Source organism: Colletotrichum spaethianum (assembly GCF_022836535.1).
Source record: "Colletotrichum spaethianum MAFF 239500 DNA, contig09, whole genome shotgun sequence".
In the NCBI taxonomy this organism is placed as follows: domain Eukaryota; kingdom Fungi; phylum Ascomycota; class Sordariomycetes; order Glomerellales; family Glomerellaceae; genus Colletotrichum; species Colletotrichum spaethianum.
Genome location: NW_026054779.1, coordinates 1,088,346 through 1,103,018, shown reverse-complemented (window position 1 = coordinate 1,103,018; position 14,673 = coordinate 1,088,346). Strand labels below are relative to the sequence as shown.

Genomic DNA, 14,673 nt, shown 5'->3' with positions numbered 1-14,673 from the left:
CGCCCGGTTGACTCCTGGTTTTGCTCGACAGGGAGGAAGTGGCAGTTCTCAGGGCAATGATGGTCGTCAGCCATCACGGTGGCGCTGAGAGGCAGCCACTTCTACCATGGTTGCGCCTCTCCCGGCTGCGCCGCTCGCATGCTGCCATGGGCTGCGCTCCTAGCTCCGAGTACCAATGCCCGCAGTCCAACGACCTCGGGGCAGCAGTGTCTACAAGATGTCAGGCGCAAAAAGCAATGGGCCCACGAGAACGCACACTGCAAGCTTGTTTCTATTGCTTTCTAGACTGGGGGGAGAAACAAGCGGTCGGTGCTGGACACATCGCACCAGCCGAACCGCAACGCGACTGCTTGGCTGTCACAAGCATCGGCAAAACAAATAGCAAACACCGATTTTCCTGGCTCGGGTGGGGTTTCCGAGAATGAGCATGCCGGCGCGACTCATTGGATCCCAGAATGCGTCTCTTGGGTCTCCGTGACGCTCGGTGGGAACCACGCTTCAAGATGACAATCACGGGCTTGCCGGCTCAGTCAAAGGCACGGCAAATTGCGTAAGCTGCAAATGCATCGGCGCCTTGATATCTGTCCGTACCCGTTGGAAAGAGGGACCGAAACTTTGTTGGGAATGTCAAGTCTAAATATTACTTGTATACGTGAGAATGCAGCGGCAAACCCACCCGACTTGGCCGCTTCGGACTCCGATACAAGCATCATGACACAGGCCTCCCAGGTCAGATGAAAAGCAACACGCCCGAGATTCCGGTAGGTCTCGATTCAGGAGCAGGTGGCTTTCCCCCGACGCCCATTCTGCCGTCTCCTTCTTTCGTTGACGCTGGCGGCGCGCAACGTCAAAAATAGGCGATACATGTCTGGCGTCTGCTCACATCGAGGACCTGAAGAATGAACTGGCAATCCACCGGGACTAATCCTTGCTTTGCATTGAGCATCGGGCTCGGCGGCAATCCCAAATTCCAGGAAGCCCGATCCGCCGTGCGGCGCGATGCCGGCGTTGTGGCACGACTGAATTACAAAGTGCACACGCGCATTTCTTGCCTTGGCTAGACTTGCGCTCAGATTGGATTTTGGCTCTACGGCCGGCCACCTCGGACGATGGACGGTACAGTCGCTCTAGGATACGGGACCGTCAAGGAAAGGACAAAGACTGGACTAAAAGCTGATGAGTGCGAGAGCGTGCGAAGAGCCATTTAGGGTGCCGCTTGCCATCTTGTCACTTCTTTGATTTGTGGCAGCAGTCACTTCACCCAGCGTTGATTGACGGGGATGGGGTCTTCCATCGCGGCGGACATAACACGTTGCTCCCGAGGGAGCTGGAGCATCCACACACACAAACTGGAGACTCGAGGCGTTGGACCCAGCAGTCTGGGGACGGCGCGATAAAAAAGGACAGGGCTCAAGGGCTGAGTTCCCAAGTCGACGATGCTCGAATCAGGGCGAAGGGGGCCTCGAGACGCCCTCGGAAACGACTGCTGGGTTTGGATTGACTCGTTGGCATCCAGCCCATTGGGTTCAATCGTCCGACCCAGCGGCGTAACACCTCGTGGCGTGCTCGCCGGCCTTGGGACGAGCTGAGCTGAGCAATCATTCGGGGTGTTCTCCCTGGCCATCAAAACCTGCTTCGCAGGCAGCAAGCAGCAAGGGGAAGGGAGAGGAGGAGAAGGCAAAGCCACAAACTCTGTCCGTGAGCTCGGGCTCGGGTATCGGCGTCAATGACAACAGTCTAGTCAGTGGTGAAAGGATTTGGATCAAGATGATGGTTGACGGCATACTACGGTAGGTAGCCTTCAGCCCTCATTTGGCGGGGAGGCGAATTGACCAAGTCGCTGAGTTGCCCCCCGGTCACCATCGACCAACAGGCAACCTCCGCGAAGATGGAGCTAAACTACGCTTGGGGACGTCAGCGAAGAGGGAAGAGACGACTTTGAGTGAGCGAAATGGACGCACACCAGGGGACATTGATTGCTCCCCCTGGCGCTGGACTGGAACCTGGGAAGGACCTCGTTGCTCACTAAAGACCCCCTGTTAATCACCCTGCTTTCCAGGGCACCCGCTAGAGGTCCACTGGCGCGCCCTGGTCATTGTCGACTGAGCTCGTTGGTGTGCGTTGCACACCCCCTTGGAGTAGGGCGTGTTGTGGGAGGGGGCTTGTCATGGGGGAGGGGCAGAAAAAGGATGAAAAAGCAAAAAGAGGAGGCCAAGGCGAGCGAGGTGGGAGCCGTTAAGGTGGGAGGGACCTGGGGCAAGCGACCAAACTTACAGAGGATACAGCAGCACAGGGGAACAGTTGAAGGGGGGGGGAGGCCTTAGCAACCCGGAAGCCACTCGGCCCACGCAGCCATTATACCATGTACCAAGTGTCTGTATTGGTACCGGTATGAATCGCCCCCAGTGGCTGACGAAGCAGGCCCGCAAGGTACGAGGCCTGCCATTGTTAGCCGGCCGAGGACATGGACACGCGGGTTGCTCGGTTTAGAGCAGTCCTGCCGTGCCGGTAGGAGGCTCGAGGGTCGTGCGGAGAGCTCTCTCGGGTTGGCTTTTGGTTTGGAGAAACGGTGCAAGGCGGCAGCAACGTGGGACATTAGCAATTCGAAGGGGGGCACCCGAAGGCGATGGCGAAGGTTGTAGTTTCTGTGCCTTTGGCTGTGGGGGATGGTGGTGTTGCCAACGATTCAACCATACTTTCCGAACCGAGGCTCGCTCGAAGCTTTGGCAGGAGGGGGAAGTGAACGGCCACGGCATCTTTCCGTCTGGTCGACCGTCTGCCTGCTTGCTCCGATGGCAGCAGTTGCGATGACGAAAGAGGAACAACAAACGGAGCTTCATGGGCCGATTCGGACAGCAACTCGGCGCCAGCAGCAGACGATGGATGACGGCAAGAACGTCTTCACCATGAGGGAAGCTCGTTGATCCCTCGCCCTCCGCAGGTTCTCGGTTGCTCCAACCGAATCCCCCAGAAACACGCGCCTCTCGGCACCTGTCGTCTGATTTCGACACCGCAGCGGAGACACCGCAGCGGAGACATCGCCGTCGCCAAACCTTGCCCTTCTGCGCCCTCCCTCCCCTCACGAACTGCCGTGAAGCTTCTCGGCCATGCACGACGTCGGGCTTGCGATCCGTATTGACTTCGCTTCGCCTAATCCTGCGAGTGTGGAATGTGGCCACTGGAATTCCGCGGGAACCAGAGCTAGACAGCTTCGCGCACGCGCATCTTGTCTGCTCGGCCGTCTCCCCATCACTGTACCGTTGCATCAGTGCGCCCTCGGTTTTTGCGCCTCCAAACCTCGCGAGTCACAGCGCCGTCCGAGGACCATCCAAGACTGCTGGTACTTCCGTCGATGATACGGTTCCTCCCCTCCTCCTCCTCTGACACCGACACAGCGCCGTCATTGATTTACCTGCTCCTTCCATCATACTCACCCAGGAAAGTGGAAGGCTGCCAACCCGCGTCGCGTGTTTCGAACTGCAAACAAGAACCCGTTGTTGCCGCTTCTTGGGCTCTGGAGTCTGGGTCGACCAGTCTACTGTAGGCACCTCTCCTTGCGTTCTTTCGCCCTGTTTTGCCCACCCTCACCCGCCCATCCCCGATACCGCGCGAACAGAGCCGGGACGGTCGAGATCGAAAAGAGCTTGCCTCGCCTTGAATGCTTGGCTTACTACACCTTGCCGTTGGGCGACGGAATACGGGACGGAACCTGCGTCTGTACCTGCACCTGCACCTGCACCTGCACCTGCATCTGTATCTGCACCAGTGCCCCATGTCGCTGCCGTCTCGGCTGGCATCCGCCTGTCTTGCCCTCTGTGTGTGTTTGTGTGTGTGTGTGTGCGTGCGCGCGCGCCTGTCTTCCTCCTACCTACTCGCTACACCCCCAACACCGGCTCAGCGTTGCACTCGCTCGAGCCTCACTGCATATGCACATGCATAAGGCACCAGCAGAATACCACAATTATTGCATTCCTCACGTCTTCTCGGATTCTTCTTCCCATTTTCTCTTCCCCCTTCCGCCGCTCCGCCAGCTTCCTGCATATGATTTGGCACATACGCCCCCCCTTCCTGTTCTCCGTCCATGTAGGTACACACACACGTAGGCACACACATGTATCAGCACAACACGGTAGCATACCTACCAGGCCTCCTTCTCGTCCATGGCTTGCCTCCTTGCACCACCACCTCCCGCACCAGGTCGTTGCTCCCTTGCCCGTTGACCGTCCCCGTCCACAAATGAGCGAGCCGACAGCTAGGCACTGGCTGTCCTCTGCTCTTCCTTTGTTCCCCGTGTCCAGTGTGTCCGTCCCTCTGGAGACAAGATACGCCAGACTGACGCACGATACAGCAGGCTTGCCTCCGTCGCAAGCCAAGGCCAGGACTCGGGCATCACGCTAACTTAGCCGTGCGGGCGGCCCCAACTGATCTTCAACGTCGACAAACCGCTCAAAAGAAACTTGCAAAAAATCAAAATCGGAACCGACAACCAAGGTACGCACGCTACAGGGAACATGGAGTGTGGCCCGGTACATTGCCCACCCACCACCACCCTTCTATCCATCCATCCATCCATCCATCCATCCACCCACCCACCAAAGTTCCCGGACGCTTGGCCTGGTTGTCCACCCCCTCCACTTCCCTACGACGTGATCGTCCCTCGCTTTGGGCACTCACATGGGGGGCCTCTTCTTGGGCTCCCGAAACCTTGAGTCAAGCCCTGGTCCTGGTATGCAGCTATCCAGCATTAGCACGGGCAAGGTTCCCTCCAACACGTCCGTCCCAGGGCTATGACATTCCTGCTATTCCTATTCCTCTCCCACATCAATGTCCGTCATCTCCTCCCTACATTCCATAACCTCTGCTTCTTCCCATCAAAACCATCTTGCACACAGGCCAAGTGATCCGTTCTTGTTTTCCACCTTCTCCGCCGTCGACTCACTGTCATCATCACCTTGACAGCTCGATACTGACGCCTGACGTCCAGATCAACAACCCACTCGACGTAGGGACTCGCGATTTCTGTTCAGGGAAGGATACATACCACCACGCCAGCGGCGCACTTTTGGCTTCGACCGTACCCGACTTTCTGCCAACGGCGCACCTTGACCCATTGACCTATCCGATATCCGCACGAGGACACTGCAAAGGCGCAGCAGGGAGATTCCGTATTTGAAGGACAGGCCGGACCGGACTTTTGTGTGCGTTCGCATTGGATCCGGACCTGACCAACGCGGCCGCCTCGATTCTCGACCGTTGTTAACCACGCGCACCTCGCTTACACCGCCGTTGCCCATGCTTCTCCACGAGGTCAAACAGCAGCAGCCATGGTAATGCTGAGCGACCATTCCATGCGTGCGAGCCTTCAAGTGGCTCCTCTCAAGCTTCACAAATCCCAATCTTGCGATGCGCTGTCCTCGAAACAGGACCACTACAGCTCCAAGTCACACATGACACCACCCGCGACACCCAATGGCTCGCAGGAAGACCTGGCCGCGGAGCAGCTGCCGCCGCCCGTCTTCCACAACTTCCTGCGAGCCTTCTATCCCTTCCATCCGAGCTACGCCATGACCGACTCGAGCGTCACCCTGCCATTGAACGAGGGAGACGTCATCTTGGTGCATTCCATCCACACGAATGGCTGGGCTGATGGAACCCTGCTGGTATCGGGTGCGAGGGGATGGCTTCCGACCAACTACTGCGAGGCATACGATCCGGAAGAGATGAGGAATCTGTTGAAAGCTTTACTCAACTTCTGGGATCTGCTGCGTAGCACATCAGTCAACGATAGCGAAATATTCGGCAACCAAGAGTTCATGAAGGGCATCATCGCTGGAGTGCGGTATCTCTTGGTAAGCCCCCCACCGCCCAACGCGGCTGCGCCGGGCATCATGTTGCTGACACATTAAGGAACGCACGCACTGTCTGACTAGAGAATCTGCCATCATCACTCGCAACGACAGCCTGAGGCGGGCCAGGAAGACGCTGCTCTCTGAGCTGTCTGCCTTGGTAAAGACGGCGAAGCGGTTACAAGAAGCACAGAAGGGCGTGGCCCAACACCGGGAAGACGTCAATGACATAATTGACGAGATGATCCTCAAGGCCTTCAAGATCGTTACCAAGGGCGTGCGGTTCTTCGACATCCTCGAGGATGACCGCCGGCAACGTGCCCCTGCAGTCACAGTCATGGCTACTGTCATTGAGGAATCGTACATCCCCCGACGCCACCTGCAGATCACATAGACTTCGAAGAGGCTCCCAATGCAGGCTCCCGAGGACCGACAAACGCAACACCCACCCGGGGTACGCCCTCGCAGCCGAGCGATGCCGCACGAACATCCAAGGGACCGACTGGCAGGCGGCTTTCGACCGTCTACTCGCCCGCCAGCCCCAATTCGCACCGATTGTCTCAGAATGTCAAACGGCTATCCTCCAACATCTCGCATCGCGTCTCACTGGCCGGCCCTTCGCCTTTGTCAAGGCCGCATCATCTTGTCTCGGAACGCCTCAACAAAAGCCACGATACCTTCTTGTCACACCTGGGCTCTTTTATTGGTCGTCTCCACCTGCAGTCTCAGTCCCGGCCGGAGTTGGCCTTCGCCATCAAGCTCTCAGCAACGTCCGGTGGGGAACTGTTGGCCGTCGTCGATGTCGTGTGCGGGCAGAGCACCAACTCGGAGATGCTGGCGCGGGCCAGGGACATCATGTTTGAGCGTATCCGCGAATTGGTAACAGCAGCAGGCCAGATCATTCGTCATGCCGTGTTCCAGGATGCCGATGTCATCATGCCCCAGGACAACAGCATGTTGTTGATGGCCGCCACGGGCTGTGTCAAGGCCGCTGGCGAGTGCGTGGCCAAGACCAAATGGGCGATCGAGCGTGTTGGCGACTTCGAGTGCGAGTTCGAGGTGGGTGACTTGGGTATCGACCTGAGCGTGCTGGACCTCGGCCCTGAGTCCCATTACCGGCGTCCATCCAATCCCCCGTCCGTGGCAGAGACCGCGACGACGGAGGCGACTAGCGTAGCGGAGTCTTCCGACTCCGTCCAATCCGTTGTGCCGGCAACGCCCCACCACCAACAACGACCGAGCATCGTCGCCAACGACAAGCCGCTGCCTCAACTCCCACAGGGCGACGATGCCAAGGCGGCTCAAGGTCATCGACGTCGGCCCTCTTCCCAAAATTCATCTTCTTCCAATTCACGACCTTCATCACTCAACAATGACAATCCTTCGAACACGATATCTGCCGTTCCGTCGGTTCGGCCGACTCTGCCGCCTCTTCCCAAACTCTCCACATCCCTGCTCCCGGGAGATGAGTACAGCCCCATCGAAAACAACAACCAGGATGGCGACTATAACGCATCTTCTCGTGTTGACAGCATGGCCGTGTCGAGTGCCGGCAGCAGCAGCACTTATCTCAGCCGGGACTCCGAGGCTAGTCTAGTCTCCCAAACCTCTACCCGTGCAACCACTCCCGATCACACCTTGGCCCCGAGACTCAAGCCGTCAATGTCAGAGCTCAGCAACTCTGGAAGCGCAAATGGCAACAGTGAAGAAGTGGACGATGTCGAGTCTAAGATGCTCGAGAAGACGTACGCTCACGAGCTCGTGTTCAACAAGGAGGGCCAGGTCACCGGCGGGTCACTCGCTGCTCTCGTTGAGCGCCTGACGACACACGAGTCTACTCCTGACGCAACCTTTGTCTCGACGTTTTACCTCACTTTCCGCCTTTTCTGCAGCCCCCTCAAGCTGGCTGAGACACTCATCGACCGCTTCCACTACGTAGGCGAGGCCCCCCATATGGCAGGGCCCGTTAGATTGCGTGTGTACAACGCCTTCAAGGGCTGGCTCGAATCGCACTGGCGCGACGAGACCGACCGTGAAGCCCTCACCCTCATTGAGCCCTTTGCCCAGTTCGAGCTCGGTGCCGTTCTGCCTTCTGCTGGACGACGCCTTCTAGAGCTGGCTCAGCGAGTGTCCAAGGACATTGCGCTTGTGCCGCGCCTCGTGTCCTCCATGGGGAAGACAAACACCTCCATCGCGCAGTACATCCCCGCCGATACCCCTCACCCGCCATTGGCCATCACCAAGAGCCAAATCCATCAGCTCTTCACCTGGAAGAACGGTGGCAGCAACCCTACTGTCCTCGATTTCGAGCCCCTCGAGATTGCCCGCCAACTCACCATCAAGCAGATGAACATCTTTTGCTCGATCATGCCCGAGGAGCTTCTTGCATCGCAATGGATGAAGAAGGGCGGAGTTGACGCGCCCAACGTCAAGGCCATGTCGGCGCTCTCGACTGACCTGTCCAACCTCGTTGCGGAAACCATCCTGCAGTACTCCGAGGTCAAGAAGCGAGCCGCCGTCATCAAGCAGTGGATCAAGGTTGCTCACCAGTGTCTGGATCTTCACAACTATGACGGACTTATGGCCATCATTTGCAGCCTGAACAGCAGCACTATCAGCCGACTCCGGAAGACATGGGATTTCGTCTCCGTGAAGCGCCGCGAGATGCTGCGCACTCTGCAGGCCATTGTCGAACCCGCCCAGAACAACAAGGTACTTCGAACTCGTCTACACGATCACGTTCCTCCTTGCCTGCCCTTCCTTGGCATGTTCTTGACGGATCTTACCTTTGTCGACATTGGCAACCCCGCGACCAAGCAGATCCCCACCCTCGGCGGTGATGGCGGTGAGGAGAACGGCGGTGGCATGACCGTCGTCAACTTTGACAAGCACACCCGCACTGCCAAGATCATTGGCGAACTTCAACGTTTCCAGATTCCTTACCGACTCACCGAGATCCCCGAGATGCAAGAGTGGATGGCGGCGCAGATTGTGCGCGTCCGCGAGAGCGACCAGGGCAACGTGCAAGTCAGCTACTACCGCAAGAGTCTGCTCCTGGAACCTCGCGAGATGGCAGCGCGAGCTCCCATCGAGCCCCAGACCACTGCGACGGGCACCCAGCGTGGCGGCGATCTCTTTGGTTGGATGAGCCGAGACCGTGGCACGACAACGCCCACACCATTGTGAGGTCTCGGTGGTAATGCACCCATGTCTCGATGACATTTATCCGAACGCCAAACATCATTTCCACATTTTCGGCAACGAACTTTACCCCTTATTCTGCTTCTCTTTTGATACCCCATTTTCTCACCTCGCTTCGAGGCTTTATGTCTTTAACGACTTTTATCCTCATGATGACCTTCCTACACAGCGTTAATCTGCTTCCATGCCCTGTTGATTTCTGGGCTTGAGGCCTTGTCCGCCGGGACTGGAAACATCGACGCTGGACCTGACGGGCCATATTGTTTGGATGTTGGGGAATCGTCCCCATGTTTGACGACGACAAACAGAAAGATGTGGCGCAACTCGCACTTGCCCTCATTTATTGGATTAGCTCAACATTCGCTTCGAGAATCTGTTGGAACGTCTTGTTCCCTTGTGTGTAACCTACTTTTGAACGGTGTTGGATCGCCCGGAATGGATCGGCGAGGGAGTTGTAAGCATACCAGTCCAGGCTTTTGCGCTTGGACTGGACACCGGCGTCACGGCATGTGGTGCGGTAGGCTCTTTCACAAATGGAGGGCGGCGGCGGCGTCCAAAAGACCAAAATTTTACACTGTATATGTAGGCTAATTCTGTATAACGGCTTCTCATGACGGTGGAAACAGATACCATGAATGGGAAATTCGAATTCTGATGATAACCATTGGCTCTCTTCTGCGCGAGTGACCTTGTACGTTTATGTGAAGCTTTTAAGAATAGTTAAATCGTCACCATAGATCCCGAGAGAGATGGCTAAAGAGTTTGTCTAGTCGTAAAATTTCTTTCTATCTTGCGGTGATATATCTGCCCGTAGACGCAAGTGATGTTTGGGGGCGCACTGCCTCTGATTCGTCGACCTGGCCGCCCGCCCGATTCGCACGCGTCTGGCGAATGGCCTATCCATCCTTGGGGTTTACTTGGGTTTCTTGTCTCCAAGTCTGGGCATACGCCTCGCGCAACCCGTACCCCAGGCCACCAAAGTTTTATCATTTTGACCCCCGCAAAGAGCAAGATGGAAGCCCCTATAGCTTGGCACGCACACGACCCCTCACGCCGTCCTCCTTTTGCGCCCCCAAAGCCTCCCTGGCCTCAGCGTTCAGCCGCCTCCACATCGCCTTGCGTCTCTCGTGGCCCTTCATGAACCTCTCGAACCAGAACGCGTTGAACGGCGGCAGATCCCTGCCCTTCCCGTCCTCGGTCGGCGGGCCAGCCAAGTCCCGCAACGTCTCAAAGTAGTCTTCGAAATCGGGGAACACGAGCGCGAACTTTGCGCCGTCGCCGCGCTTCGCGACGCGGTCGGCTTCCCAGGCGAGCTGGGCTTCCGCCGAGGGGAGCCGGCCGGGCGGGATGCGGCCTGCGAGGAGGCGGGCGGCGAGGACGGCTTGGTATTCGAAGATTTTGAAGGTCAGGCCCGCGTTGACGGCGCCGACGAAGAGGATCGTGGGGTCCGGGGTGTAGATTGTGTGGAGGTAGAGGTTCGGGATGCGGTTGTTCCGCGGGGCTGGCAAGGGCCGTTTCGGTGCGGATGTGGGAGTCGAGGTTGGCGAGGACTGGAAGAAGGGGAGGGTCCAGGTGTATCCCGTCCCGAAGATGATGTCGTCCACGCCGGACACTGACGTGCCGTCTACGAAGTGCACCGTTCGCGTGTCCGGCTCGACGCGCGCGATGGAGGGCACCTTGGCGATGAGCGGGTGCTCAAAGGCCTCGCCGCCGAAATAGCCGTTCAGGGCGTGCCCGACGACGACGGCGGTGACGGGCGGCGAGGCCACTGCGGTCAGGTCGTAGGCGATGTCCGCCGCCGAGACGGAAGCCCCGACGACGACGACCTTCTTGCCGGCGTAGGCGTCGCGGCCGCGGAAGTGTTTGCTGTGGATCACGCTGCCGGGCCTCACGGCCGCGAACTCGGCGAGGCCCGGGACGGCGGGGATGTACGGGACGGAGTAGTGGCCCGACGCGACGACGAGGGCGTCGAAGCGCTCTTCCCACCAGACGTCCGTGGCGGCGGCGGGGTCTTCCTTGCGGAGCGTGAGCTTCCACTCCTCGTCGCCCGTGGTTGTGGAGGAGACCTTTTCGGAGCGTTCGACGGTGGTGTTGTAGCTCACCAGGTCCTGGTACCCGCGCCGTTCGACAAGGGAGCGGACGTAGTCTTGGACAAGGGACCAGTGGCGGAAAGGCGTGTCTTCGCCGTGGAGGGCGCGAGAGAGGGCTGATGGGGCCGTGGGGAAAGGCTCCTGGGTGTATTGCATGGGGACGTAGTCGACGTTTGTTTCCAGGTAGGGGTAGACTGTGGACTCGGCGTATCGTGGGACGGACGAAGTGGAGGAGGGGGACCTGGGGACCTGGGCGGGGAGGACGGGAGGGACGCTGGGATGAGGAGGATCCGCTGTTCGGGAGGCGAGGCGGGCGAGCTCGTGGGGTTGGAGGAGGGGAGGCGGTTTGGTCTCACCCAGCCTGTAGGTATTAGTGAGACGCTTGTGGTCACGGTAATGTCTAATGATGAGGGGGTGCGCGATGCAGGGGACGATACCCGTGGAGTAAGCGCAAGTAGGCTCTGAGAAGAAAAGAGAATACTCACCAGCAACCTCCCGGGGCCTCACGACGCTCAAACACCCTGATGGTATCAAACGCCTTCTCTTGGGCGAGCGCATCGATGGCGATGGCACCGGCTGGTCCTAGGCCAATGACTGCTACGCGCTTCGCGGGCTTCATCTCGGGCAGAAACCGCTCGAGGACTTGCAAGTTTAAGTGGAGGCGAGACAAGAGTGGAAGACCGTGATTGAGAAACGCTTGAGATTCCCAGTCTTATGAAAGTGTGAGAGACTTCTGCACCTGCAGCTGGGCCCGCACGAGGTTAACGCGGCCTTTGGAGCTCTTGCACGTGTGCGATGCAGACGCTCGGGGGAACGGGTCCCGGCAACACGGAGGCGGATCCAGGCGAGCGTCAACGACACCGGTACCGATTGTCCAATGACAAGACAATTCTTAGGGCTGACTGGGCTCATCGAATGCCCCTCCTTGAGTCTATTTCACGTTCATCCCGATTTCGCGAGCTTCAAACCCCGATAACCATGAGATAAAGGTTCGGCATTTGCCTTGGCGCGATGGTGTGAGATTGCGTGCTCGGGCAGGATGGGGCAGTGAGGAGCATCCGGACGTCCAAACGGCCGGTCAAGGGTGGGACTCTGCAACGGTATCGGGCTAATCAGCGGGGTCGTCCAACTCAATTTCCCCTGCCCGGCCGGCGTGGCATATGGCGACGGCAGCCTGTATGGACAGCTGGGGGGCGATGGCGTGACGGGTCCCAAGGGCGCGGCACCGCGAAGAGACAAGTTGAGGGGCTTCGGGACGACAAGGGTTGGCAGCACGGCATGGAAGTAAAGTTTTGTAAGAGGGATTTGATTTGTCTGTACCGGGCCGGGCTGGAGGCGGTGACATTGGCCTAGCGATGGTGCAAAGGGGAGCTTGTAGGTTGCAAATGCCGAGATGGGTGTGGAGGATGCGAGGAGCTCGTGCAGGTTTGGTAGTTAACGCCCACCATGCCTCGTCTGTTTAGACCCATTCTGTGGATTGACATACTCTCGTGCCCTTTGTTTGTGTTTGAAAACTGACAAGATGGGGGAGCCTAAGCAGGAAGACTTGCGGTTCTTCGACTCACAGGGGCAGGAGACGCCCATCTCTGAGCCGGACTGGACGGAAAATGAAGAGACTCGAGCGCGACGGAAGTAAGTTGGGGTCCATCACAGTTGTACTATTTTGTTCTAAGGGTATTGGCTGAACAATGTACCTCCAGGATCGACAGCTCGGTGCTTCCGCTGCTGTATCTCGGCCTCCTCGTATTCCAGCTTGACCGCATGAACCTAGCGAGCGCTCTCACAGGTGGCTTCGCGAAGGACATAGGCGTCAACCAGGACACGATCAATCTCGGGAACCAGCTCATGTTTCTCGGTATTGTCATCTTGGAGATCCCTTCGAACATGCTCTTACAGAAGGTGAGCAACGTGCAGCAACCGCATACACTCAGGGCAGTGGATGGCGTGGCAAGACAGGATCTTGACTGACAAGACACTGCCTAGATCGGCCCGAGAAAGTACATCTCCGGACAAGTCGTGCTCTTTGGCTTCGTGGCTACCATGCAGGTCTTCCTCGTCGACCGCAAGGGCTTTCTGGCTTCGCGGATGATGCTCGGTTTGGCGGAAGCGGGGTATATACCCGGCGCATGCTATACGCTATCCACGTGGTACACCAAGAAAGAACTGGCTAAACGCATCGCCATCTTGTTGGTTCTTTGGTGAACTAAGATGTTTCTGGGCGTCCACTGACGCGCTACTAGTTTCTTCGGAATGTTCAGCGGAAACGCTCTGAGTCCCATCCTTGCGTCGGGCATTTTGAAGCTCGAGGGTGAACGAGGTCTAAGGGGCTGGCAATGGCTTTTCCTGAGTACGTGTTTCCATCTTGCTATATCCCATCACACCCAGAGCCAGATTTCGCGTCTCACAAATCCCGGTAAACGCTAACACAGTCAACAGTCGAGGGTGTTTTCACAATCTTCGTCGGGCTGTCGCTCCTCTTCCTCCTCCCAGGCTCCCCCGACACACCGGACCCGCTACTGAGCCCCGGGGTCGTCCGCTTCAAAGGCTCAGAAAGAGCAATTCTGCAAAAACGTCTTGAGATCGACGATGAAGAGAAGAGAGGAGGTGCCCAAGGAATGCAAATTCCCCTGAAGCTCGTATGGAAGACCATCTTGCACTGGCAACGTTGGCCACATTTCCTTAGCAGCTTCGCAGTATTCTCCACGTGGAGTCCGCTGACGACTTATACTCCGACTATCATCATGTGGGTCACTATCAAGTTCACAAGCCAGGGCCAAATGTGCCACATTGGGACTATGATTGGAAGTCTAGGCGCTGACATGAGACCAGGAACCTCGGCTTCAACCGCATCCAAGCAAACGCCCTCGCTGCGGTTGGCGCGTCTCTTGCCCTCGTTGTCGTCTTCATCTTCGCTTACATCAGCGACAAGACCAATAAACGCGGATTCTCTGTCATTGGCGCTCAAGCATGCTACCTAGTCGTTCTCATCGTGGCGCGAACGGTACACCCTCACGTCGGGAAATGGTCTCGTTGGGGCCTCTGGACGGCCGTGAACAGTTTTGCTGTGGGATACCACCCGGTCAACAACTCATGGGTGCAACTCAACTGCCGCGAACCCGGGGAGAGAAGTATCAGTATTGCGTAGGTTTTTACTCCATCGAGCTGAAAAGATTTGAGGGGAAAGAGACTAATGGTTGCAATAGGATGTGGGTAATGCTTTCGATCAGCGGTCTAATGGTCGGCACCCAGTATTACCGAGCAAACGACACTCCTTTGTTGGTGATCCATTCATATACTCATCTATTATCGGTTCCTGACGTTTTTCCAGTTATCAAACGGGACTGAGAACCCAGATCATCATGGTCTCAGTTGGCATGGCGTTTGCGATTCTGCAGGTCACCATCTACATGACTCACAATAAACGTGTGGCCCAAGGGAAGCATAAGTCTCGCAACGGCGAGATTCCTCGCATATATGTTCCATAGGTTTAGTACTTATTCAGTTCTGTCAAGATTGGCATACTCAGTTACATAGGC

At 57.5% G+C, this 14,673-nt stretch overlaps 5 protein-coding genes across 5 annotated transcripts; 4 read left to right on the top strand and 1 right to left on the bottom strand.

Moving 5' to 3' along the window:
- Window positions 1-5,324: 5,324 nt before the first annotated feature.
- Window positions 5,325-6,240, top strand: ColSpa_04509 (uncharacterized protein; the record flags this gene model as incomplete). The annotated part of the gene is made up of 2 exons (XM_049270721.1): window positions 5,325-5,849; window positions 5,908-6,240. 2 exons carry the CDS (start codon window positions 5,325-5,327, stop codon window positions 6,238-6,240), a joined length of 858 nt encoding a protein of 285 aa, XP_049126678.1.
- Window positions 6,241-6,258: 18 nt separating this feature from the next.
- ColSpa_04508 (Ras guanine nucleotide exchange factor A) lies at window positions 6,259-9,032 on the top strand (the record flags this gene model as incomplete). Its single annotated transcript, XM_049270720.1, is given in 2 exon segments — window positions 6,259-6,300; window positions 6,315-9,032. 2 exon segments carry the CDS (start codon window positions 6,259-6,261, stop codon window positions 9,030-9,032), a joined length of 2,760 nt encoding a protein of 919 aa, XP_049126677.1.
- A 1,037-nt stretch (window positions 9,033-10,069) lies between these two features.
- On the bottom strand, window positions 10,070-11,756 carry ColSpa_04507 (thiol-specific monooxygenase; the record flags this gene model as incomplete). Its single annotated transcript, XM_049270719.1, has 2 exons — window positions 10,070-11,498; window positions 11,623-11,756. 2 exons carry the CDS (start codon window positions 11,754-11,756, stop codon window positions 10,070-10,072), a joined length of 1,563 nt encoding a protein of 520 aa, XP_049126676.1.
- A 903-nt stretch (window positions 11,757-12,659) lies between these two features.
- On the top strand, window positions 12,660-13,339 carry ColSpa_04506 (putative transporter; the record flags this gene model as incomplete). Its single annotated transcript, XM_049270718.1, has 3 exons — window positions 12,660-12,769; window positions 12,838-13,036; window positions 13,121-13,339. 3 exons carry the CDS (start codon window positions 12,660-12,662, stop codon window positions 13,337-13,339), a joined length of 528 nt encoding a protein of 175 aa, XP_049126675.1.
- A 48-nt stretch (window positions 13,340-13,387) lies between these two features.
- On the top strand, window positions 13,388-14,282 carry ColSpa_04505 (MFS transporter prlL; the record flags this gene model as incomplete). Its single annotated transcript, XM_049270717.1, has 3 exons — window positions 13,388-13,484; window positions 13,574-13,916; window positions 13,967-14,282. The coding sequence occupies 3 exons, from the start codon at window positions 13,388-13,390 to the stop codon at window positions 14,280-14,282; spliced, it is 756 nt and encodes a 251-aa protein (XP_049126674.1).
- Window positions 14,283-14,673: the final 391 nt, after the last annotated feature.